At 46.6% G+C, this 23,675-nt stretch overlaps 1 protein-coding gene across 1 annotated transcript in view; it reads right to left on the bottom strand.

The window, feature by feature from the left end:
- Positions 1-19,575, bottom strand: part of BLVRA (biliverdin reductase A) — a 42,524-nt gene extending 22,949 nt beyond the window's left edge. The window contains exons 1-2 of the mRNA XM_045564118.1: positions 19,489-19,575; positions 8,859-8,891 (exon numbers count right to left, since the gene is read on the bottom strand). Coding sequence (XP_045420074.1) covers positions 8,859-8,870 — 12 coding nt within the window. The 5' untranslated portion in view covers positions 8,871-8,891; positions 19,489-19,575. The remainder of the gene's footprint in view (positions 1-8,858; positions 8,892-19,488) is intronic.
- Positions 19,576-23,675: the final 4,100 nt, after the last annotated feature.

Genomic DNA, 23,675 nt, shown 5'->3' with positions numbered 1-23,675 from the left:
AAGGGCAAATGGGCAAACCGTGATCGGTCACCTTACTCAGCTTGGGACCCACACGGTTTAACTCCTCACTATGGCCTTCTGAGTTCCAACCAGCTTCATTCCCATTGCACTGCGGTGGCTTAAATATTAGTTAAGTGCACTGCTGGAGGCTGTACATGAATAGTATTATGGTGAAAACTCAAGTTGACTTTTAGAAGTTATACAGCAACTCACTATAATCAAAACTGATAGAAATTATCTCTATACATCCCTTAAACCTAATTCTTCTTGGATGTCTCTGAGCATAGAAATGTGTCACCCCAGATCTGCCCATCTCCTTCACCTTTGATACCCAGTTGTCACTTCCCCGATTCTGCCCCTCTCCCTGTGTCCACTGCTCTAGTCTCGGTCCAGGATGTCTTCCAATGTTTCGGATTTTCCAGATGTTTTTCTATTATTGATTTTTCATTTAATTCCACTATGGTCAGAGAGCATTCTTTAAATGATCTGAATCCTTGTAAATTTACTGAGATATGTTTTATGATCCAGAATACCATCTACCTTGGCAAATGCTCTGGGCACACCTGGAAAAAGCATGTGTTGTACTATCGTTGGGCAGTGTTCTACAGGTCTGCTGGGTCGAGCCAGTAGATAGTGTTGTTCAGGCCCTCTACATCCTCACGGATTTTCTGTCTACTTCTGCTAGTAATTATCAAGGGGCAATAAAATCTCTGAATGTAATTGTAGAATTGTGTATCTCTCCCTGCAGTTTTATCAGTTTTGACCCATGTATTTGAAACTCTGTTATTAGGTACATGCATGTTTAGGACAGTTATGTCTTCTTGATTAATTAACCCCGTATCATTCTAAAATGACCATTTTTATTCCTGATAATAGTCTTTACCCTGTAATTTACTTGGTCTGATATTAACAATCCGTTCCCAATTTCCACCGATCAGTGTTAGCATAGTACATGTTCCCATCCTGTTTAAAGCTTTTATATTATATATGTTTTTTACTTATCACAGTCTACCTTAAAGTAATATTACACCACTTTGCATATAAGAACCTGACAACAATATACTTCTATTTCCTCTCTCCTTGACCTTGTACTATTGTTACACAGTTGACTTCGACATTTGTTCTAAACCCCAAAGGTACTAGTCAGGGTTCAGTCTGGAAACGAGAAACTGTTCTATGTATTCTAAGCATGAAGAGTTTTAATACAGGGAATTAGAGGCTTACGTGACCACTGCAACCACTGGGGAGCTGAGGCCAGGGAAGCCATCACTGACCATCTCCCTGCAGCCCTGAAGCGAGAGACTCCCCAGAGCTTGCCTGGCAGCCACGGTGTCTGAAAGCGTCTGCAGCCTCTCTCAGCCTGCGGCTGGGGAGGGTGACCCACGGAGCCCGACTGCTGCTGCCCCTAACCCACACACTGGCCGTGGCTCACACATCTGACGGGAACCGTGCCCTGTGAGTAACAGTCTCCTTCTTCAGCCTTCCAAGTCTCCCGGGACTGCTTCTACCTGGCAGACTTCAATATAAAAGGGGTCTCTCGGAAATGTAGTTCCAGGCTTCTCTGCTGGGAGGCAGGGAAGAGCATGGGCAGGAGTGGCCGTGATGCCCAGCTGACCGCAGGCAGCGTCACCCAGTCAGCCCCTTTTGGGGTACAAGTCTAGTTTTTTATTTTTAGTTTTTTGACAGTGTCATTACCAAAAAGCAGTAAGATTAGCCTCTGGAGAAATCTGTATAGCCAAAACACATATCTTTGATCAAACATTTGGTTTCCTTTTAACCAAGAAAAGGAGACCAGCAATTTTAGGTTAACTATGGCATTCCTAAGACTAACTACTGAATTACTACATTCCAGATAACAACCAGGATTAGCTTTTACTAGCTTCAAAAAACTTCAGGCCGGGTGCGGTGGCTCACACCTGTAATCCTAGCACTCTGGGAGGCCAAGGCGGGTGGATCGCTCGAGGTCAGGAGTTCGAGGCCAGCCTGAGCAAGAGCAAGACCCCCGTCTCTACTAAAAATAGAAAGAAATGATTTGGACAGCTAAAAATAGATAGAGAAAAAAATTAGCCGGGCATAGTGGAGCATGCCTGTAGTCCCAGCTATTCGGGAGGCTGAGGCAGTAGGATCGCTTAAGCCCAGAGTTTTGAGGTTGCTGTGAGCTAGGCTTACGCCACAGCACTCTAGCCAGGGCAACAGAGTGAGACTCTGTCTCAAAAAAAACAAAAAAAAAAACCAAAAAAAAACCAAACTTCAAGGTAAAGAAACAACTCCATTATCTAGATATGCCAAAATGCTTTTCCATTTCATTAGTTAATGATGTACACAAATCTCTATACAAAATCTGGCTTGCACAGTATGTCGGACCAAATTATGAACTGCTTTAGAGTTTGGTTTAAATACGGTTCCCTTGCAAAACTGACATACAGAGACAAGACATGGGAGAAATACCAGCATCTTAACAGTTGAGTTCCTTTTAGGGAAAGACCTTTATTTTGGAGAAAAATTACTAGTTAGACCTTTTTATGTGAGCCTCTTTAAGGTATGTTCTGAAAGGAAACTGCAAATCAGAGATGGCTGGACTGCTCTGTCGTGGCAGCTAAAATTTTAGGGGTAAGAAGCAGCAAGGGGCAGAGAAAAGGGGAAGAAAGACAGCAGGGAAGGAAAGTCCGTGCACATTACAAGGAGACTGAAGTCTGCAAAGAGAGAAGCCGTTAAGAAATGCCCAGAGGAGGAGTGGGGAAGGGACTTCTAGAAGCCAGGATGTCTAAAATTCCATCTTTAGGCCAGGCACGGTGGCTTACGACTGTAATCATAGCACTCTGGGAGGCCAAGGTGGGAGGATCACTAGAGATCAGGAGTTCAGGACCAACCTGAGCAAAAATGAAACTCTGTCTCTACTAAAAATAGAAAAAATTAGCCGGGTGTGGTGGTACACACCTGTAGTCCCAGCAACTCGGGAGGCTGAGGCAAGAGGATTGCTTGAGCCCAGGAGTTGGAGGTTGCTGTGAGCTAGGCTGACGCCACGGCACTCACTCTAGCCCGGGCAACAAAGTGAGACTCTGTCTCAAAAAAAAAAAAAAAAAATCACTATATACAGCTATGTAGAGGTGGTATTTTAGGAACAAAGGGGCCGGTTGCAGCGGCTCACGCCTGTAATCCTAGCACTCTGGGAGGCCGAGGCGGGTGGATTGTTTGAGCTCAGGAGTTGGAGACCAGCCTGAGCAAGAGCAAGACCCCATCTCTACTAAGAATAGAAAGAGATTATATGGACAACTAAAAATATATATGTAGAAAATAATAGCTGGGCATGGTGGCGCATGGCTGTAGTCCCAGCTACTCAGGAGGCTGAGGCAGGAGGATCGCTTGAGCCTACGAGTTGCAGGTTGCTGTGAGCTAGGCTGATGCCACGGCACTCTAGCCTGGGCAACAGAGTGAGACTCTGTCTCAAAAAAAAAAAAAAAAAAAAAAAAGGAACAAAGGGACAGGAGCAGTTCTGAGACAGCAGAAAAGGGACACACATAGGGCAGAGCCAAGTGACTCAAAAGCTCATCCAGGACAAACCACAGTCACAGAGTGAGCCTGCTCCCCCACCCCTGGACTCAGAGAAGCTGGTGTTGGGCAGCTGAAACTCCTGAAAATAGAGTTCGCAGAAAGTTAGGATTAAGAGACCACACTCTGCCAACTTAGAAAAGTAAGATTTTTGAGATGAAGAGGCTAAAAGAAAATGTAAAATCACAGTAGAAGAACTTTGAGGTGTGAGGTGTGAAGGCAAGCACTGGACCACACTCAAGGATGGGAGGAGAGCTCATGCTCTCAGGAAGAACAAGCTGTACTGTTCATTGTCTGCAAGGATCAAAAAGTTGGCATGGGGAAGAGCCATATTCATATGTTGCAGGAGGCAGAGAAAAACCTAATTTATGGAGAGCAACTTGGAAATATTTATCACAACTTAAAATGCTAACACCCTGTACTTTGGTAAATCCATCTGTAAGACTACAGCCTATAGAGCTACACAAGTGAGGTGACTTAGGCTTATCACAGCCGCACTTATAACAAGCAAGAGATTGAAATAATCTATTTGTCATTAATAACAGGCTAGTATGTTAGTTACGACAGACCCATGAAATGGAGTATTATAAAGCTATAAAAAAGAACAAGCGAGTCCCTTATGTATTGAAAGGGATTGCTCTTCAAGATATATTGTCGGTGAGAAAAGCAAAGTGCAGAATCAGTGAGTTAGTTGTGTGTTACAGTTTGTGTTTAAAAAAAAAAAGGGGGGGGTGGCTGAAGGAAAAAAGTATTTGTTGTACGTGTTTAGAATCTCTCGGGAAGGACAGCCCAGAAACCAGTGATCTCTCGCTGGGAGCGTGAGAACCAGAGGGTAGGAAGGAAGAGGACTTCTCACAGGAAATCCTGCTTTCTTTTTTTCTTCCTTTAAGATTTTGAATCATGTGAATGTACTAGTTATCCAAGATATAAATCACCACTGAAAACAGGTGTAAATGTCGGAGGGGTGCTCAGAGAAGGAGGGAACTTCAAGGCGTGTAGTGCCTTTGGCTCATTCCTGACTTCCTTCCTGGTGCTCCTTCTACTGTGCTCAGCGTCCTCTGCTGCCCTTGACCGTGCCTGTCCACTGGCTCCTCACTCCTCTGCACCTCAATCACGGCCTCCTCGGAGCCCCTGGCCCTACTGGGATCGGTTTTCAATCTCGTGCCTCCCTCCTTCACCACAGGTCGTCCAAGACCTTCTCACTGCCATGTTCTCCCAGACGTCAGACATATGAGACACTGAACCGGATCTTCTTTAAACTCATTCCTTTCTTCTCTCGCCTCACGCTGAAGTTCTCTTTTAACACTTTGCCTCTTTCCTTCTTCATCCTGCCCCCTAGATGTGCAGATTCCTAAAGCTCATCTCTTGTTCTTCTCTCCCCATAGCCCAGGTGGGGGTCCCTCCCTCTCCAGGGTCCCATGACCACCTCTATGCCAAAGACTCCGAATCCTGAGCTGTGGGCCACCCTTTCCTCCAAGCTGTGGTCCCAAGAAGTACAGACTGGGTGCTCCTGCCTGGCTGTCTCAGCCCGCCCTGGGTCGTCACGTTCCGTGCCAAGTCCAATCATCCACCTCACTGACCGGCCGTCCTCTGAACCTCTGGGCAAAGGCCAGTGGCTCCAGGCATCCTGGGAGTCATTCCTGCATTCAACAACCACCCCTTGAGATCAAGGCCTGATTTGCGGCTGTTGTGGCTACACCTTCCCCTCTGGCCAGGCTCCGTGTCACAGCCAGGTTTTCCTTGAAAATTTCTGTCATATGACTTCTTCGTCTGCATTTCCACTGACCCACCCAGCTCTGGGTTGCATTACGAGATTACGCAACAGTCTCTGAACAGACCCTTTGCGACTTCCCTGAACAGACAGCGACCAATGAGCACCCCCGGGCAGCGGGAGGGTAAGAAGTGCCCCAGGAAACACAGAGTCTTAAGGAGTAGGGACAAGAGGAACCTAAGAAAGAGTCTGAGAAGAAGTGACCTAAGAAACAGGAAGAAACCCCAGGATGTCAAGGGGGCACTTCAAGAGGAGTGTGGTCAACAGCGTCAAATGCTTCAAGGAAAAAGTTTCCACCAAACCGGGTCACGTGGAGCTCATGGGAACCTTCCCCTGAGCAGGGCAGCAGTGAGAACAAAGGTGAATGCAGTGGGACTGGGAAGGGAAAGGTGGTCACAGACACTGAGTGACAGATGTCTAAAGAACAGAGAGGAAGACCCAAGTCTAGGAATGTCTGTAAAAGGTTAAGAGGAAAAAGCCATCATAAAAGAAAGGTTGAAATTAGAGGACGGAAGAGATAATTGCGGACTGATGGAACTGTTACTGGGCCAGGTTATATAAGCTTAACAGTGATGCAAGCTGGAGGTGGTGGTGTGCCTACAGGCCCAGCCACTCGGGAGGCGGGGGTGGGAGGATCGCTTGAGCCCAGGAGGTAGAAGCCAGCCTGGGCAACATAGTGAAACCCCATTTCTAAAAAAAAAGAAAAATTTAAATTAATGCAAAATTCCTTTTGTTTAAAACCTAAAAGACCCTAAAAATTTGAGCAAGCCATAGGAGCCTTCCCATAAGGAAGTCAGAGGCACAAGAAAGTGGTACCAAAACTCAGCGCCAGGTCGGGGAGGGCTGGCTGAGATAATGTAAAAGGGAGACTTCTTCTTCTTCTTCTTTTTTTTTTTTGAGACAGGGTCTTGCTCTGTTCCCCAGGCTAGGGTGCAGTGGCGTCATCACAGCTCACTGCAACCCTGAACTCCGAGGCTCAAGCAATCCTTCTCTCTCAGCTTCCTGTGTGCCTGGGACTACAGGTGTGCACCACCACATCCAACTAATTTTTCTATTTTTTTTGTAGAAACGGGTCTCCATATGTTACTCAGGCAGGTCTTGAACTCCTAGCTTCAAATGATCCTTCAGCCTCAGCCTCCCAAAGTACTAAGATTACAGGTGTGAACCACCTCACCCAGCCTGGGAGACTTACTTTTGACTGTTTACCATTTTATAGCTTGAGTTTTGTACTATGTACATGTATTTACATTATTACAAAAATAAATCTTTATAAAATTTAAAGAGAACATTGACCCTGACAGGACTAATTTCAGTATAATGAGGTATAGTATATAGTACAGAAAATAGTATATAATATTACCATATAGTATATACTGTAGTCCTATACTATACTATATAATATATATATTCTATACTACAGTATGTATATATATAGCATATATACACTACAGTATATAGTGTGTGTATATGGCATGCATTACTATAGCATAAATAGTATATACACAGTATATAGGACAGCATAGTATAGGCAAGGAAGCCAGACTGCAACAGGTTGAGAACAACTCAGAAAAAATGGAGAAATTAACTGCAGATACCTCTTTCAGGAAGCCTGCCTCGAAGCGGATGAGAAACACAGGATAACCATCACTTGACAAGATGAGAGGTATTGTTTGTTCTGAAGAGAGTATTTCAAAATATCCATGCAAAAGAGTTAGCAGAAACTAGGTTAGCAACGCAGCTGGTAAGGGAGATGACTAAGGAGGCAGCCCGAGATCCGAGCAGGCAGGAGAGTCTGCAATGGAGACAGGTACACCTTCACCGGAAATGTGTCTTGCACCAGATGTGGATGCACCTGGCCGACATCCACTGTCCCTTCCTCATCCTATTCCCAGCCAGGGGTAGAGGGGAAGATGCTCCAGGGTGGGCCTGAGCAGTCTAAGCCAACTGACGACATCCTGCTCCCCTGACACACGGATGGGTCCAGAAACAGGCAGGTGACCTGATTCCGGCCAGTAGGACCTAAGTGGCCACTTGAAGGGGCTTCAGGAAAAAAAAAAAAAAGGCTCCCACTCTTCTGCAAGAGCTGCAGGAAGCCACTCCTCTCTCCTGCTAAAAGGGAACAAGAAAGTGTGTGGCCCCAACTGCTGCTGGCAGCCATCCTGCAACCACAGGGAACTGCCCCTAGGATGAAGCCACAGCTGCATGAAGAGCAGACAGAGGAAAAACTTGGTGAAGTCACCGAGCCACCAGATCCACCTGCCCTGGAGCCTGCCTTCACCTGGACTTCGAGGAAAAAAGTCACATTCAGTTGGGTTTTCCAGTACTGACAACCCAGAATTCTCTCACTGATAAAACATTCCTCCCACTGTGACAAGAGGAACAACACAAAAGGAGAGTCAGGAATTGAGGGAGATGATGTCAGATGGAATTTCCGCATTCTTCTGCGTGAAGTAAAAAGTGATCCCGATGCGTGAGACTGCGGAGCTCAGGCAGAGTGCGGACGCCTGCACCTGGCTGCCCGGGCACTGGGCAAGACAGTAGCCTGGGGCCACCCAGTGAGCCTGGCGGGCCGCGCCGTGCACCCAGAGGGTGAGAGACACGTGCAGGTGCAACAGCACAAAGCTGGGCTCCTGTGGGGCAGCCTCCGGGTTTGCCGTGTGGACGGACGGCACAGGGGAGAAGGAGTTGGGGGCATCAGCACAGAAGCTGCTACAGAGACGAACCCCAAGGTCTGGGCTGCAGGTGGGAGGGAGTGAACATAGGAGGGGGCTGATGGGTAAAAGAGAAGAAAAAGAAAGGGATGAACTAGACATCTCCTTGGATCGAAGGCCTGGAATTGAGAGCACCAAGAAGACGGTCTTGGCAAAGAGTTAAGGGTCCCCGGAACAACAAGGCAGGGATCCGGGCCCAGCACCCCCTACGTCCCACTGCCACCCCTAGTTCATGAGTGTTGTTTCAGGATCAGCTGTATTGGAGACGTGCAGGCACAGATAAGAACTCCGAGGGGCCTGATGCACCCTGTGTCACCTAGAGCTGCACTCACATCGGTCGCTTGCAGGGGGAGAGTTTTCTTTTTTCTTTCTTTTTTTTTTTTGAGACAGAGTGTCGCTTTGTTGCCCGGGCTAGAGTGAGTGCTGTGGCATCAGCCTAGCTCACAGCAACCTCAAACTCCTGGGCTTAAGCGATCCCCCTGCCTCAGCCTCCCGAGTAGCTGGGACTACAGGCATGCGCCACCATGCCTGGCTAATTTTTGCCATATATATTTTAGTTGGCCAGATAATTTCTGTCTATTTTTAGTAGAGACAGGGGTCTCGTTCTTGCTCAGGCTGGTCTCGAACTCCTGACCTCAAGCGATCCACCCGTCTTGGCCTCCCAGAGTCCTAGGATTACAGGCGTGAGCCACCGCATCCGGCCAAGGGAAGAGTTTTCAAGTCTTGTTCTAATGTTTCTGAAAGGAAAACATCACCTTGCTGCAAAGGCGAAATGAGGGACACTGCAAGAAAAGCACCCCTCAAACTAGTCTTGGTAAAGAACTCACCTCTGCATTCATCTTGGTCTCTTCCTTCAGTGGCTGTGAAGACAAAAGCAGAGGTTCAGGACCCTGGCGGCGCTTGCCCGAACTCCACGCAAACACGTCCCTTTGCTACTCTCTTCCCCCCACTACTTCCTGTCCCACCAGCCTCATCCTCCGCAATGTCCTCACCACCCTGTGCCCTCAGCAAGAGTGCCCAGGCCAGTGTCTACCCTGGGGTTGGTGGTGGCCGACGTCCCTGGGACATCACACCAGCCATGTTTCTCTAGAGAAGGGCATTTCCAACCCCCAGGTCCACTTCCGACTCGGGAGGAGCAGCTGCAAACGTGATGCCTTCATGGAATGATGCGTTTCCCAAAGCTGGTGCTGGGACAGGACAGCTTTTCATCTGGCTATTACGGCAATAAGCAAGGCAACAAAAATACACACCTTTCCCCCCACTGCTAGCTGAGTTTCCAGAGGACTTCAACTTACTATGTTAAAAGAACAGTCCAACACGCTGCTCTGCACCCTTAGCAAAGAACGAAGGAGGGAACAGTGAGCCGGAGTCAGAAGGAATAAGGGAAGAGAAGAGGAGATGAGGGGAAGTAGGAGAGGGAAGCAAAAGAAATAGAGACAGTATGGCTTAATTCCAGACTTCAATGTACTCCTAGGACTGCTTATTGAAAATGCACACTTCTGGCCAGGCGCAGTGGTGCACGGCTGTAGTCCCAGCAACTCAGCAGGCTGAGGCAGGAGGATTGCTTGAGCCCAGGAGTTTGAGGTTGCTGTGAGCTATGATGATACCACTGTGCTCTAGCCTGGACGACAGAGCAAGGCCCTTACTCTTAAAAAAAAAAACAAACACCCTCCCCCTCCATTTCTGGATTCCATCCCCAGACTCTGAGTTAGAAGGCCTGTAGTGGAGGGGAGGCTAAGAGTCTGCACTTTCTTCAGGCATCCAGGGTACTGTGCAGACATTCAAGAGCCCCACTTGCAGAAACACTAGAATTAAGAGAATAGAGAGGTCCATAAAGAGAGAGTAATTTTTTCTTTCTCTCTTTCTTTCTTTTTTTTTTTCGAGACAGAGTCTTGCTCTGTCACCCCAGCTAGAGTACAGTGGCATCATCACAGCTCACTGCAGCCTCAAATTCCTGGACTCAAGGGATCCTCCTCCCTCAGCCTCCTGAGTAGCTGGGACTACAAGTACACACCACCATGCCCAGCTAATTTTTTCTATTTGTAGTAGAGATGGGGTCTCGCTCTTGTTCAGGCTGGTCTCGAACTCCTGAGCTCACGCAGTCCTCCGGCCTCAGCCTTGCAGAGTGCTAGGATTGATTACAGGCATGAGCCACAGCACCCCGCCAAGAGTAATTTTTTCATTCATTTTTCAGAGCTGCTAGAATTGCCACTGTACTGTAACTGGGCAGGCAAGAGCAGGGCAAATGGATCCCAGAGGTGAAAGAAGCACAAAGCTGCCTCTCCAGCCCCTCCACTTGGGGAGCCAATGCAAATGACTGCTCCCAGCTCACAGAGGCCTCTGACAAGAGAAGGACCCAGCTCTGCATTTCATGTTACTCTTTTGGGTTAAGTACAGGGATGACAGCCATGAATAACAACAGTGAAATAATACCTGCCCCCCATACACAGAAAAAAAAACAACCTTGACTCTTGGCAACCCTAAGACTACCTGGGCTTTGCGCTGGAAATGATACTTCTTTCCAACAATCCCCCTCCCTTCTCCCTTCCCATTCCTCTTTCCTGCTTTGAGAGTGGGTCTCAGGACCCAACCTGGCCAGCACACCAATGCTGCCTTTCCTTTGGCAATCTGGAGCCTGTTCTTACCTCCTGAAAAATCTGAAAAGGGGAGCTTGCTAGAAGAAAAACTGTATAAAAAAACAGATATAACGAAGTGAGTACACTTTCTTCCCAGATCCTGGGGAAGCAGTATGGGTGTGATGTCTTTTTATGCACAAAATATCTCAGAAGGCTAACTAAGACACTGAGAGTTAAGGGGGGAGGGTGTGGGGGCGGTGGGGGAGTTGGGGTGGGGGTGGGTGAACTAGTGGAGGAGGCTTGCTGTGCACTGGCCCCCAGAGACGCACCCTGCTCACCCTCCGCTGGCTGCACGGAAGCTCTGCAGAGATGCCCTTCCCAAAACTCTGCAGTGCTTTACTTTTATTTTTAAGAACTTTAGTTCAAGTCTCCCTTGGAGCCTTCATGTGAGTGACAAAGTCAGATAACAAAATGCACAAATATGAGGAAGATAACAGATGGGAGCCTGTTTGTGTCAGCTACTTTACATACATTAACCCTAATCCTCTCAACCTTGGCAAAAAAGCTAACAGTAATTCCATTTTACAGAGGAAGTACCTGAAGTTCAGGGAAGATACAAGCACTTGGCCTTACAGCCAAGGCATTGTGGCACTGCCCTGCAATTTCCAGACTTTCTTGTTCTAAAGTCAAACCCCAGATTGCCCCAGGGGCCCTGACAGGTTCAGTCTCACGCTCACCCAGAGCATCTAGGATAAACAGGAGGCCTGGGGTTGGTTCTGCGTCAGTACTGGACTGCCCAGGCAGCCATGGCCAAGCAGGTTCCACCTCTGTAGGCTGAACAGTTGGACTTCATCTCTAAGGTCTGTTCCAGCCTAAAATATTCCCTGGTTCCCAGAAAGGGAAATTCCAGCAACTCTTATAACAGGTGGAATGATACTCAACCTCAGTTACGATCACAGAATGTAAATTATGATTTTACCAAGATGACCTATCAGACTGACAGATCAAAATAGTTGCCAGAGGCCGGCCTCACGCCTGTAATCCCAGCACTCTGGGAGGCCAAGGTGGGAGGATTGCTTGAGGTCAGGAGTTCAAGACCAGCCTGAGCAAGAGTGAGACCCTGTCTCTATAAAAATAGAAAAAATTGGCTGGGCATGGTGGTGCACACCTGTAGTCCCAGCTACTCAGGAGGCTGCGGCAGGAGGATCTCTTGAGCCCAGGAGTTTGAGGTTGCTGTGAGCTAGACTGACGCCACGGCACTCTAGCCTGGGCAATAGAGCAAGACTCCATCTTAAAAAACAAACAAACAAAAAAGGTTGCCAGAGTGTGTTGGTCAAAGTGTGGTGAGGAATACAACCTTCGACATTATTAGGGACAACAGGTGGGTATCATCTTGGTGGAAGCCAGTTTAGCAATATCTATTAAAATTCCATATGCACCCAACCTCTGACCTAGCAATTCCACTACTTCCTATTTCTGTCTCCAGCCGCATTTTGAAGAAATTGCCCCAAGTCCTTTGTCCTTGTAGAAACATTATACCACTGCTTGCTTTCCCTTTCTAACGAGAACGTACAGGAAAGCTTTCCTACAAGAGCAGTCTACAAAACATTACTTATTAACTTTACTGTCCTCCCACAGAATCTGGGGAAAGCAAAACAAAACAACAGCAGCAAAAGGATTTGGAGAGATACATACTCACAAGAAAGAATCCTACCTAGAAATCCTCCCGCACTGGGCATCCAAGGCGCACCACCCAGGATGAACTGCCTTGCTGTTCACAAAGCACACTCAGCTTGGCACCCCAGCTGGTGCTCACAGAGCTTGAGTAACTGGCGGGACCTGCCAGGGTCACAGACGTGCAAAGTGCACCCAGATCTTCACCATGTTCTTTCCCCCTCTGCTTTCCACTCCCCTTATGGTAAGATGGCACTGTCAGGAGAGGCAGCAACCCCAGGCCAGGCGAGATCTGGTTCCACCTTTCAGCACTCCACCTGCCCATCACGCACCGCTCTCTCTCCTTTCCTCCCTGCCACCTGGCCAAGAACAGTCAAAGTCTGAACAGAATTCAGGGAGTATCTTACTCTGTATTTTAATATTTCTTAAAACATCTAAGACCTATCCTATAATGAGAAGATTTAGGTTTGTTTAGGGTTTTTTTATTATTATTCTTATTTCAAGGGTTTAATATTCAACTGGTCAAACACAAAAACAGTTTTCTGATTTTTAGTATTATGTTTAGTATGATTTTCCCAAGAGACGTACAGACACATTTTAATTTTTTTAGATTTTTAACTTTTCTTTGTTCTTTATTTACATTTTTATTTTTTAATCAACCTAAATTGTATTTTGGTATACGGCATAAGACTCTAATTTTACTTTTCCCCAAATAGTTACATTGTTTCCACGTTATTTATTGGATATTTCATCCTTTCCCACAGTAACTCCATACCTAAATCCTATAAATAGTTATTCTTTCCTCTGCTGTGCCATGGACCTCTACTCCCATGCTTCTAATATATTAGAAAAAGAAGAAGAATCTAGAGTTAGTTCCTGAATTATTGCATAATGACAAATGACAGCCGAGGCTGCAGTGGTTCATTAGAAAGTTAAAAAAAGTCAATACCTTTACATAAATCACCTGCTCTGAGCAGGTGTCTCCTGCCTCCATATCCACTGCAGCAAGTCTGCTGAACAGTCTTGGAGCTTGAACCTTTACCTACTTTGACCCCAAAACACAATGCACTCAGGTGTACAGAGACAAGCTCTTCCTCCCAGGGAAGAAGAGCCAGCCTGTCACTCAGGAGACCAGAATTCCAGGCCTGGCTGGGGCACCCACTAGCTGTGGGATCAAGGCCAGGACACATGGTTCCCTGTGCCTTGCACCTCAAACAAGGAGAGGGGGCAGATGAACTTAGGTGACCCCAAAGTTCTCCTTCTGTGCTGATGTGCTAGAATTCTAACCCACTTTACTTCTATTTTTTTGTTTGTTTGTTCTTTTTTAGTGTAACTTTCTTGGTGTTTGTTTGGCTCGGTTAACTGAAGGTTCCAAGCTTCTCTTCTGGCTCAAGTAAACCAGGGTGAGGCTCAGGTTGCCGGGCTCATGAAGCAGCCCCCATCAAGGCCCCAGGCACGTGAGCGCTCAACAGGTACAGCTTTTCCCAAAAAAGAGCCACTCTCTTCCCCGCCCCACCTGTCCATCTGCTCTGTGTCCCTCCCATTCCTCCTCATCGCCATTTCAAAAGCTTCTGCCTTTCATTGAAAGTGATCTTAATTTAATAGGAGAGAAATGAGATAACATGAGGCAAATTATTCTTACTAAGGAATAAATGTCTGGTATATTCAAAATTGGAAGGGTATATCCATGTTTTAAAAGAGCTGCTTATTAACTCAAAGAATTGTAAAAAAATGTACAACTCAATTTCAAAATTGGGTTGAACTCAGTCCCACACATGTTCTTAGGCACTGACCCCCTCGAAGGTACAGGTCATAACCTTGATCCCTTATTGCTGGAAGACTGGTTCTTCCTGGCTGAGCACTACAGGAAATCCTGAGCTGCTGAACAGCTGAGCACACACAAGTACAACTCACAACTGGGGGGTGCAGGGAGGGAAGGAATACAAATATGCCACACAGGCAAAATATGTGTAGATCGAACTTTTGTTGCTAACATTTTAAAAGCTCAATAACTATTCTTTTAAAGATCTCTAGAGAGAACATGTTTTCTTTTCTCAGCAGATAAATCAAGAGCTTTTACAAGCAAGATTTAACAATGTGTTATGTCCTCGATCCTAATTACATACATTTTATTCTCTACACTGAGCATATCATGCTCTTTCATTGTTTTATTTTCCTGCGCGTTTTTTAAGGGGCTGCAAATTCCCAGATTTCAGGGGAGAAACTTTTTAAGTCCTTTGCAAACTTTGAGGTTTCTTTTCTTTCTTTTTTTTTTTTTTGAGACAGAGTCTCACTCTGTTGCCCGGGCTAGAGTGCTGTGGTGGCGTTAGGCTAGCTCACAACAACCTCAAACGCTTGGGCTCAAGTGATCCTCCTGCCTTAGCCTCCCAAGTAGCCACCATGCCCGGCTAATTTTTTCTATATATTTTTAGTTGTCCAGTTAATTTCTATTTTTAGTAGAGACGGGGTCTCGCTCTTGCTCAGGCTGGTCTCGAACTCCTGACCTCGAGTGATCCTCCCGCCTCGGCCTCCCAGGGTGCTAGGATTATAGGCATGAGCCACTGCGCCTGGCCTCTGAGGTTTCTTGACATGGTTTCTGTGATAGAAAAAGGAAAACAGGCTAGGCATGGTGGCTCATGCCTGTAATCTCAGCCCTTTGGGAGGCCAACAGGGGAGGATTGTTTGATGCCAGGAGTTTGAGACCAGCCTGAGCAACCATAGCAAGACCTCATCTCTACAAAAAATTTTAAAATTAGCCAGGTATGGACCAGGCGTGGTGGCTCACGCCTGCAATCCTAGCTCTCTGGGAGGCCGAGGCAGGAGGATCACTCAAGGTCAGGAGTTCGAGACCAGTCTGAGCAAGAGCAAGACCCTGTCTCTACTAAGAATAGAAAGAAATCAGCTGGACAACTAAAAAAATATATATAGAAAAAATTAGCCAGGCATGGTGGTGCATGCCTGTGGTCCCAGCTACTTGGGAGGCTGAGGCAGGAGGATTGCTTGAGCCCAGGATTTAGAGATTGCAGTGAGTTATGATGCCACTGCACTCTAGCTCAGGAACAGATCGAGATCCTGTCTCAAAAAAAAAAGAGGTGGGGGAACAAGCTACAAGAAAAATATATGATCATTATGTATAAGTGCAAGGTATATAAAATATCCAACTATATACTCAGGCACCAGCAAATATTTGTTTTAGTACATGAAATAGCATAAATGAGTTAAAATAGGGAGGACAGAAAAACTTAAAGAAATACTGCAGTACCTAAAAACCAGAATGACTGGACACCACTGCATGAAATGGAGCCAGAGGTCAAAAGCAGCAGTGGTCTACATGTGTACGGTATGTGCTTTATTTTTCAAAAACATTTTTTGTCTATTGCCTTTTATTCCCACAATATCCCTAAGCAGTGGAGCCCCCACACCTTCATTCTGCAGAGGCCCAGAGACATTGAGACATTGGCTCCCTTGCTGATAGTGATTCTTGTCCCATTATCCGTGGCCCTGTCCTGGGTGCTCGGGGTCCTGGCTGTCTGTGCGCCTTCACCCTTCAGCTTCCACTTGGGTTTGGCCAGCGGAGGGGTAAGCAGGCAACGGATAGAGAGCGAGCCCAGGGTACCGGGCCACACCTGCCTGGTCCCACAGGCGGCTGCTCTGGCAGTGGCTGCACTCTGTGATGGCCACAGCAGCCATGGAGGGGGCAGCCCCTCCTCCAGTGCTCCAGCCCCTGCCCCCCCAGAGCAGTGGGGCTCTTGCCCTCCTGAAGCTCTTCCCTGGGTGCCTCCCTATTACTTGCTGGTTCCTCCAATCCTGCCCACTCTTCTCTCAAGAGTCCGCACAAAAATTCCTTTCATTTTTATGCTTTTTCCTGTCAGGATCCTAACGGATGTACTTGCCCACCCAAATCTCACAGTAAATGAACAGCACAGCTTCCTTAGCTTACATTACGTCTCCCTTTTGATTTCAGTCTCTCCCCCATACACACATTGGAATTTGAAACTCTTTAGAGCACATGAGCAATAACTTAGTGATTTCCGCTAACCCAGCGGTTCTCACTGACATTTCTGATTGTCATGCTGGGGGCAAGGGAGAGTGTGCCACTGGCATCTAGTGGGTAGAGGCCAGGGGTGTTGCAAAACATCCTATAATGCACAGGACACCACCCCCACCCCCCAAATACACAAAACAAAGAGTTATCCAGCCCAAAATGTCAAGGTTGAGAAACCCTGGATTACTCATCATGCAGAATGAACTACAGTTGTGACCTTCCCCTTTCCTCCTGAAAGGCCCTCTCAAGTACCTATAATCATTGTCCCAAGGCCAGAAGTACGGGGAAGGATTAGGGAGAGGGTGACCTTACCGGGTGGGGCCAGCTACTGGTCTAAAAGGTCCAAGGGTAAAGGTAAAGGGTAAACGGACTTTCCTTCCATGGAGGGAGTCGTATGTTTTGGAACGTACCAAGGAAAATATAATGGCTACGTGGGACAACATGTTGCTGAGTGGTGGAATGTTTAGTGATTTAGTTTCTTTTTACTCATTTATATACTTTAAATTTTTCTATAAAGGTTAGTATAATTATTCAAAATTCTATAAAAAATTTATAAATTATGCATATTCACTGACTCCATGCCCCCTAGCTCCAATTCTTAACTGAACAGACTTCCATAGGATAATACATCAAGGTGCTCTGATAATGAAGTCCACAGAAACCGTCCTTACAGCTGAGTATCAGGAAAGGCTCTGCTTCCTTCAAAGCCATTAATATTTGAGGGATCAATGAATGAATGAACGAATGAAGTCGCTAAGTATGTTTTACTTTCAAATGACAAGAATCATGTGACTGACCAAGTTTACCTTTCTAGAGACAAATTTGAGACTCAACTACAAAAACAAAATAGAACTCTACTGTCCTATAGGAGAGCCATTAGACGCATAGGGCTATTTAAATGTAAATGAATTATAGCACATTTGCACCATCACAGAAAGCTCTATAGGACAGCACTGAAACACTTCATTCTTTTTTTCCCCTGGAATTATTTCCTGTCCTTTATATTTTCTCTGCTCCCAATTCCTGGTTGTATTTATTTGTTACTATTCCATGTGATTTTCTGGTAAACTACCTTAACTCCTTTGTGGAAAAATTAGGGGTATCAGTACTTTTGAAATCTCTGTCCCTGGGAGTGCAACCTTAGCTTTTGACTGTAAGGCAGAGTCAGCAGCTCACAGAGCTGCTCATTTGCTTACAGCTCAAAGACTGAAAGAACATTCTCAAACATGCAGCTCCCATGTCACAAAATCACTATATTCAGTTGGGTTTTTTTCATAAATGAAAAAGTATACAGTGTTCATAAATGAAAAGTTTCCAAACTAATACTGTTATTTGATTAAAGCTTAATTTGAAGGGACAATAAGGCATTTCTCTGCTGAATAGTGAAGTGTCTTTTCTTTTTCAAATTCCAAAATACACGGCTAAATAGCAGCTTGTTTCTGAAATCTCTGTGGCAAAAAGGAACTTGTTAATACTGATATTTATAATCATGTAACCGGAGTCCTGGATATCCCAAGGAGAATTAGGAATGAAAATGCCTCCATAGCTCCTGCTCCTACAGGATGGGACCCCCTGCCAGTCCACAGTTCAGGTGCAGTGTTGCCTCTACACAGAAGCTCATGCAATTTGAGTATGTTACCAGATTTTACACTTCTTTTATAAAAGTGATTGGGAATGATAAGCAGCGTAGATCAAAAACTAAATACAATTAGAACACAGATGAAAATTAATAGATGTGGCCCAAAGTGGCAAATCTTTGACTTTAACCAGATGCTAACTGGATGAGCAGGGGGTACAAAGAATACAAAAATAAAGAACATGTATGAAATACCAGAAAAAATACTGACAACTACTCCTAAAAGTTCAAGTATAATTAGAGAGACTTTCATATGTTTTTAGCTCTCTGGCTACAGAATCTTCCTTATAACACTTGGTCCACCTACCATTTGACTTCAGTTTGTGCTTTTCTAGAATGCTTAATGTAAGGAAAGAATCTGCAAAATTATCAATACAATCTTTTTTCTTTTCTTTCTTTTTTTCAGTTGCTATAACAGAATAACCAATACAATTTTTTGAGAAAAAACTAGCAATATATCAATACCTTTATTTCAATAATTTCAATAGCTTCTTGTAAATAATACTATGGGAAATTATGTAAATTATGGAGAAAAAACTTTCAGCATAGTATTGCTTGTTTCGTAGATGATGATAGCTAAAATTTACTGAATACTTTCCATGCTGAAAACTCTGCTGTAAGCTATTTATGTTTACTGAGTCATTTATTCTTCACAACCACCCTACCAAGTAAGCCAATGCTTGATTATTCTCACTTTTACAGATGAGAAAACAGGCCCCAAACAGTTAACGTGCGGAAGATCGCATAGAAGTACATGATAGAAAACTTTTATCATACAATGTCAAGTGAAAAAATATCAGGTTCCAAAACGGTATATAAGTATGATGCCTCAGATCCTTTTTCTTTTTTTTGGATTTAAGTAAGATATAAATAAACTCATTATCAGCCATATTTTTGAGCAGTTCACATACAGAGTGACTTTACAGAACATGAACTCCTGTAACCCTCACAACAACGTCCGTGAACCAAGTGATATTTTCCAGTTTCCAAAGAGGCAAGTGCGGCGAACAGGGTAAGTGACCCGCGCAGCGCCGCGGGTTCGCCCCTGCGGAGCAGACCCCGACCCGGCCTTTCGGGCCAGTCCCGCGCGGGGCTCCCGGTGCCCGCGTCGGAGACGCCCCGGTCGCACCGCTGCATCCACCTCGACCGCCCGGACTACCCGGTCCCCGGACGCCGAGCCAGCCCACTAATGTCTACTGAAAGTCGAAACCATAAACAGTCTTAAATGAAATGTAGATTTAATGTTTTGATTTGTCTGTCTTTTTGTTCGTTTGAGAAAGCCCCGCACCGGGGAGGCACGGCGCGGTCCCCGGCCTGCGGGGCCTCCCGACCGCGTCCTCGCGCCCGGCCCGGCCCGGCGGGGCAGGCAGGGCAGGCGGCGCCCGGGCTGCGTTCGGGGCTCCGGTGGCCGCGGGCCCGGGACGGCGGGGCGGGCGCCGGTGCCCGAGCTCCAGCCCGGGCGCTTTGTGACAGCCGCGCGCGACCCCCGTCCCCGCGCGCGCGACCCCCGCCCCCACGCGCCTTACCTGACGCCGGGCCCAGCTCTGGGCAGCTCAGGGCGCCACCAGCGCTGCGGCCCGGGGCGGGATCCCGGCTCCGATTGGCTGCCGGGCCGCGGGGCGGGCGGCTAGAGGGGAGGAGGAGGGGAGCGGACGGGAGAAAGAAGGATGGGGAGGGGAGGGTCGTGGCCGCGCGCTGTCGCCGGTGAGGTCCTGGGCCTGGCGCCTGGTGGCTGCAGCCGTGGCCCGTCCTGCGCCTGCACGCAGCTGGGCGGCGGGGGTGTGTGGTGGGTGTCCGCCGACCGCAGGGGAGGGGCCCCTCGCGCTGAGCCCGGTCTTGGCGTGGGGGTCGTCGCAGCCCTCTCCTCCGCCCCCCACCTTCCACGTGGAACCTGCTGGGTCCCTTTTGGATCAGTGGCCCCGGGCCGACTGAGTAGGGGCGAAGCTTGTTTTTGTCCTTTGCGTAAACGTGAGGAGGGGAGTAAAGATGCCGGGAGGCCAGTGTGGGCGATTTCCTGCGCTCGGGTAGCTAGGAAATGAACACTGTGCTAGGGAACTGCCTGGTCTTTCATTCGCCTGGAGTGGGCTTGTGGGGACCCTGATGGGGGGAAGTCAGGGCCGCTGGTTGGGAGTGCGGGTTCTGGCATACTGGGGCTGGGGGAGAAACAGGAGAAGCCAGGGAGAGGGTGGGTTAGGCTGAGGAGTGAGATCTCTTTGATCCCTCCAACAGAATTCTCATCCTGTATTCGGGGACCTGAAAAGCCTAAGTGAGGTTTTGTTGGGTGCAGAGAGAAGGCTTGGCTTTAAATTTTTATCCCCAGGCTGGACCTGTCTCCTGAACTACATACTTCACTTTTCAGCTACCTACTTAATATCTCCTCTTGGATGTCTAAAATACACTTCAGTCTTACCGTGTCCAAATCTGTGCCCCTGATCTTTTCCCCAACTTTTCCCATGGAAAAGTTCCCATCTCAATGGCAACTCTGCCATCGTTCAGGCCAAAAACCTTGCTATTATCCTTGACTTGTCTTTCTCTCACATCCCACCTCCAGGGCTCAGGAAATCCTGTTGGTTGGACCTTCCCAGCATACCCAGACTCTGACCACTTCTTACCTCTACCTCCATCATCTCCCACCTGAGTCATGACAGTGGTCTCCTCCCTGGTCTCCCTGCAGTCTGTCCCCATGCAGCAGCCAGAATGACCTTAAATAACAGCCAGATAAAAGCTCTCCTCTGCTCAAAACCTTCCCAGTGATTTCCCATTTAACTCAGAATCAAAGCCAAACCCTACATGATCTGCTCCTCTGTTACCCTGCAACTTCCTACTGTCTTTCCCCTGGTTCACTCGCTTCAGGCATTCTGGCCTCCTTGCTGTTGACAAGGATCTATTTCTTCTTGATCTATTTCTTCACAGCACTTGTTGCCTCTTTTATTTATTTATTTAGTTTATTGTTTATTATCTATCTCTTCCATGCACCCACCCCTGCTCCTGCCTCTTGGGGCCATGATATGTCCTTTCTCAAAAAAAAATAACTGCCAACAGAGAGACACCATACTTTCACTGGCAAGGTCTAGGTCATAAGCCAAAGTCTGGGGTCCAAACGCATGATCACTTTAAGTGAACCTCAAGGGGAAGGGATGATTCCCCAGAAGGAAATGCTGAGTTCTGTTACTGGGAGGAGGGATGCTGGCGAGGCAGAAACTGCAGATGTTCACTTGCTGAGTCAGACCAGCACACCCAGAGGAGCTTAGGGAAAGCCTGTGAGGGGCCCTACATGTCCTTGAGCACAGAGGTTAAGGAGGGGACCTCTAACACCCCAACTTTCTTGTAATGATGTGTTATGAATAAGTTAGTTTATCTGAATCCTTCCAAAGTCTGATTTTATTTTCAGTTTCTACTTTTTTGAGTAAGAACATCCCATTCTACAAAGTAGTAACCCTCTCCAACCTGAAGAACTTTGTAGGAGGTTGGGAGGACAGTAACAAACTGCATTAGGCCACAAGAAACAGAAAACCCCCACTCAAGCAGCATTACACAGTAAGGAAGTACATTAGGCCTCCAGCCTCATTTTCTCTTTGCTCTTTTCCCCCATCCATGTATAATAGGATATTATAGATTTTGATTAAGACAACGGGATACACTAGATGTGAAATTCTAGGATCAGATCTCCAACGATATAAGAAGGATTCAGAGTAGAGAGAGAGATTTGGAAAAGAAATCTCTGGCAGAGCTGTTGCTGTGCTGTTTCCCTCCTCCCCATTTGCAGGAAACTTTGAGCAGCTTATTTCCCTTACTTCATGTCCACGCAACCGTTTGGGGAACTTGTAAAGTGTGTTGGTATATGTGGGGGACTCTCTGGACTGTCATTTAACTCCCACGTGAAAGAGGCAGGTAGTAGATGGTTGTCGGCCCACAGATGCAGAGGTCCCAGTATGCGTGTGTGTTTCCGATGATCAGGTATGGGCCAGGCAGGAGACGGTGCTCTTGGGTGCAGTCCAGTAAGGCTGCCTAGAGGGGCAGGAAGCTGCAAGTGAATGTCAGATGCGTAAAGGTGGGGAAGAAATCACAGTACATCTGTCCAGGGAGGAGAATTGCTGGAACAAGGTCCAACATGGTCATCTCCAAAGAGTTTGTGACAGCTCCAGTCCAAAAAATAGCATCATGTATTGTCATAGTCCATGCTGGCTGCTATAGCAAAATATCTTAGACTGAGTAATTTATAAGCAGCAGAAATTGACTGGTCATAGTTTTGGGGGCTTGGGAAGTCCAAGATCAAGGCACCAGCAGATTCAGTGTCTGGTCAGGGCTCACTCTCTTGCTTCAAAGATGATGCTGTCTCACTGCATCCTACGTAGCACGAGGAGCAAGGCAGCTAGCTCCCTTCAATCTCTTTTGTAAGGCTACTAATCCCATTCATGAGGGCTGAGTCAATCATTTCCCCAAAGGTCCCATCTCTTATTACTATTACATTGAGTACTGGGTTCCAACATTTTAATTGGGTTGGGGGGGCATCGACATTCATGCCATAGCATTTATGTACATCTCAGAATTGTTGTAATACCAACTGTCCAATTGGGTTCCATTTACTTTCCTTTGCCAGCCAGAAGAACCATTTCAGAATTTCTCTCATTCACAGAATCAGCAAGTTGCTTGTTAATTCATTTTGTTCTTTTGCAGAAAGTTTGCTAGTGAGAGGTATTTTTCCCCCTGCATTTTGTTCCATTGAAATGTCAAGACTTTTTTGATTTTAAGACTCAAAGATGCTGATTCCTACATCTGGTCCCTTACTACAAATGCACAATTACTGAGATGATTGGGGTGGTTAAAGATTTGGGAAACCTCTATTTAATGTATTCGGTTTTATATTTCTCTTTGCCTTTCCCAATACAAAGGTTCCTGCAGCCTTAGCTCCACCTTTTATAACTTCATTTTAGAGCAGATCAAAACACATTGGCTCCAGGCTCCAGCTCCCTTCCTCTAAGGACATCTAAGTGCAATTTTAAGGCTTTATGCATTGCTGGGTAGAACTAGTCCCACGGCGCCATCTAACTGCAGGACAGGCTGGGAAATACAGGGAATGGAATGTTTGTTACTCTCTCGGCCACCTAAGAGCATAATGGAGTCCATCATTCTACAAATATTTATTGAGCACATAATGTGAGCATTGGTGCAAGGGTGTGGGAAAACATGTTAAAGAGACAGTTCTGGAAGGCAGTATCTTGAAGAAGAGGTAGTTTTGGGGGCGTCTCAGGCCAAAGCAGGGGAGTGCAGTATTCAGCATACATCTGCCTGTTTATGAACCCCTCTGAGATGCCACATGAGGAAGGGATACTTGGTAAGGTCCTGCATGTGCAGGTAGGAGTGATAAGCCAGGAAAAAATGGAGAATAAATGTTAATGTGACCTCATTTATAGACACAGGTGAGAGAGCTTTGAAGATATCAGAAAAATATGTTTATTCTAAAATTTTGAATGTGGGAAACACAGCTGGGGAAGGATTACCATATTTTCCACAATAGCAGAAGAAAGCCCTTATGCCCTTGACAGAGATGCATCTGGATCCCTTTAAGATTTGGAAGAAGTTGGGCCAGATGCAGTGGCTCATGCCTGTAATCCTAGTACTCTTGAAGATCGCTTGAGGATTGCTTGAGGCCAGGAGTTCAAGACCGGCCTGAGCAAGAGCAACACCCCATCTCTACAAACATAGAAAAATT

This window comes from Lemur catta, chromosome 11 (genome assembly GCF_020740605.2).
Source record: "Lemur catta isolate mLemCat1 chromosome 11, mLemCat1.pri, whole genome shotgun sequence".
NCBI lineage: Eukaryota > Metazoa > Chordata > Mammalia > Primates > Lemuridae > Lemur > Lemur catta.
This window is presented reverse-complemented; position numbering and strand designations above follow the sequence as displayed.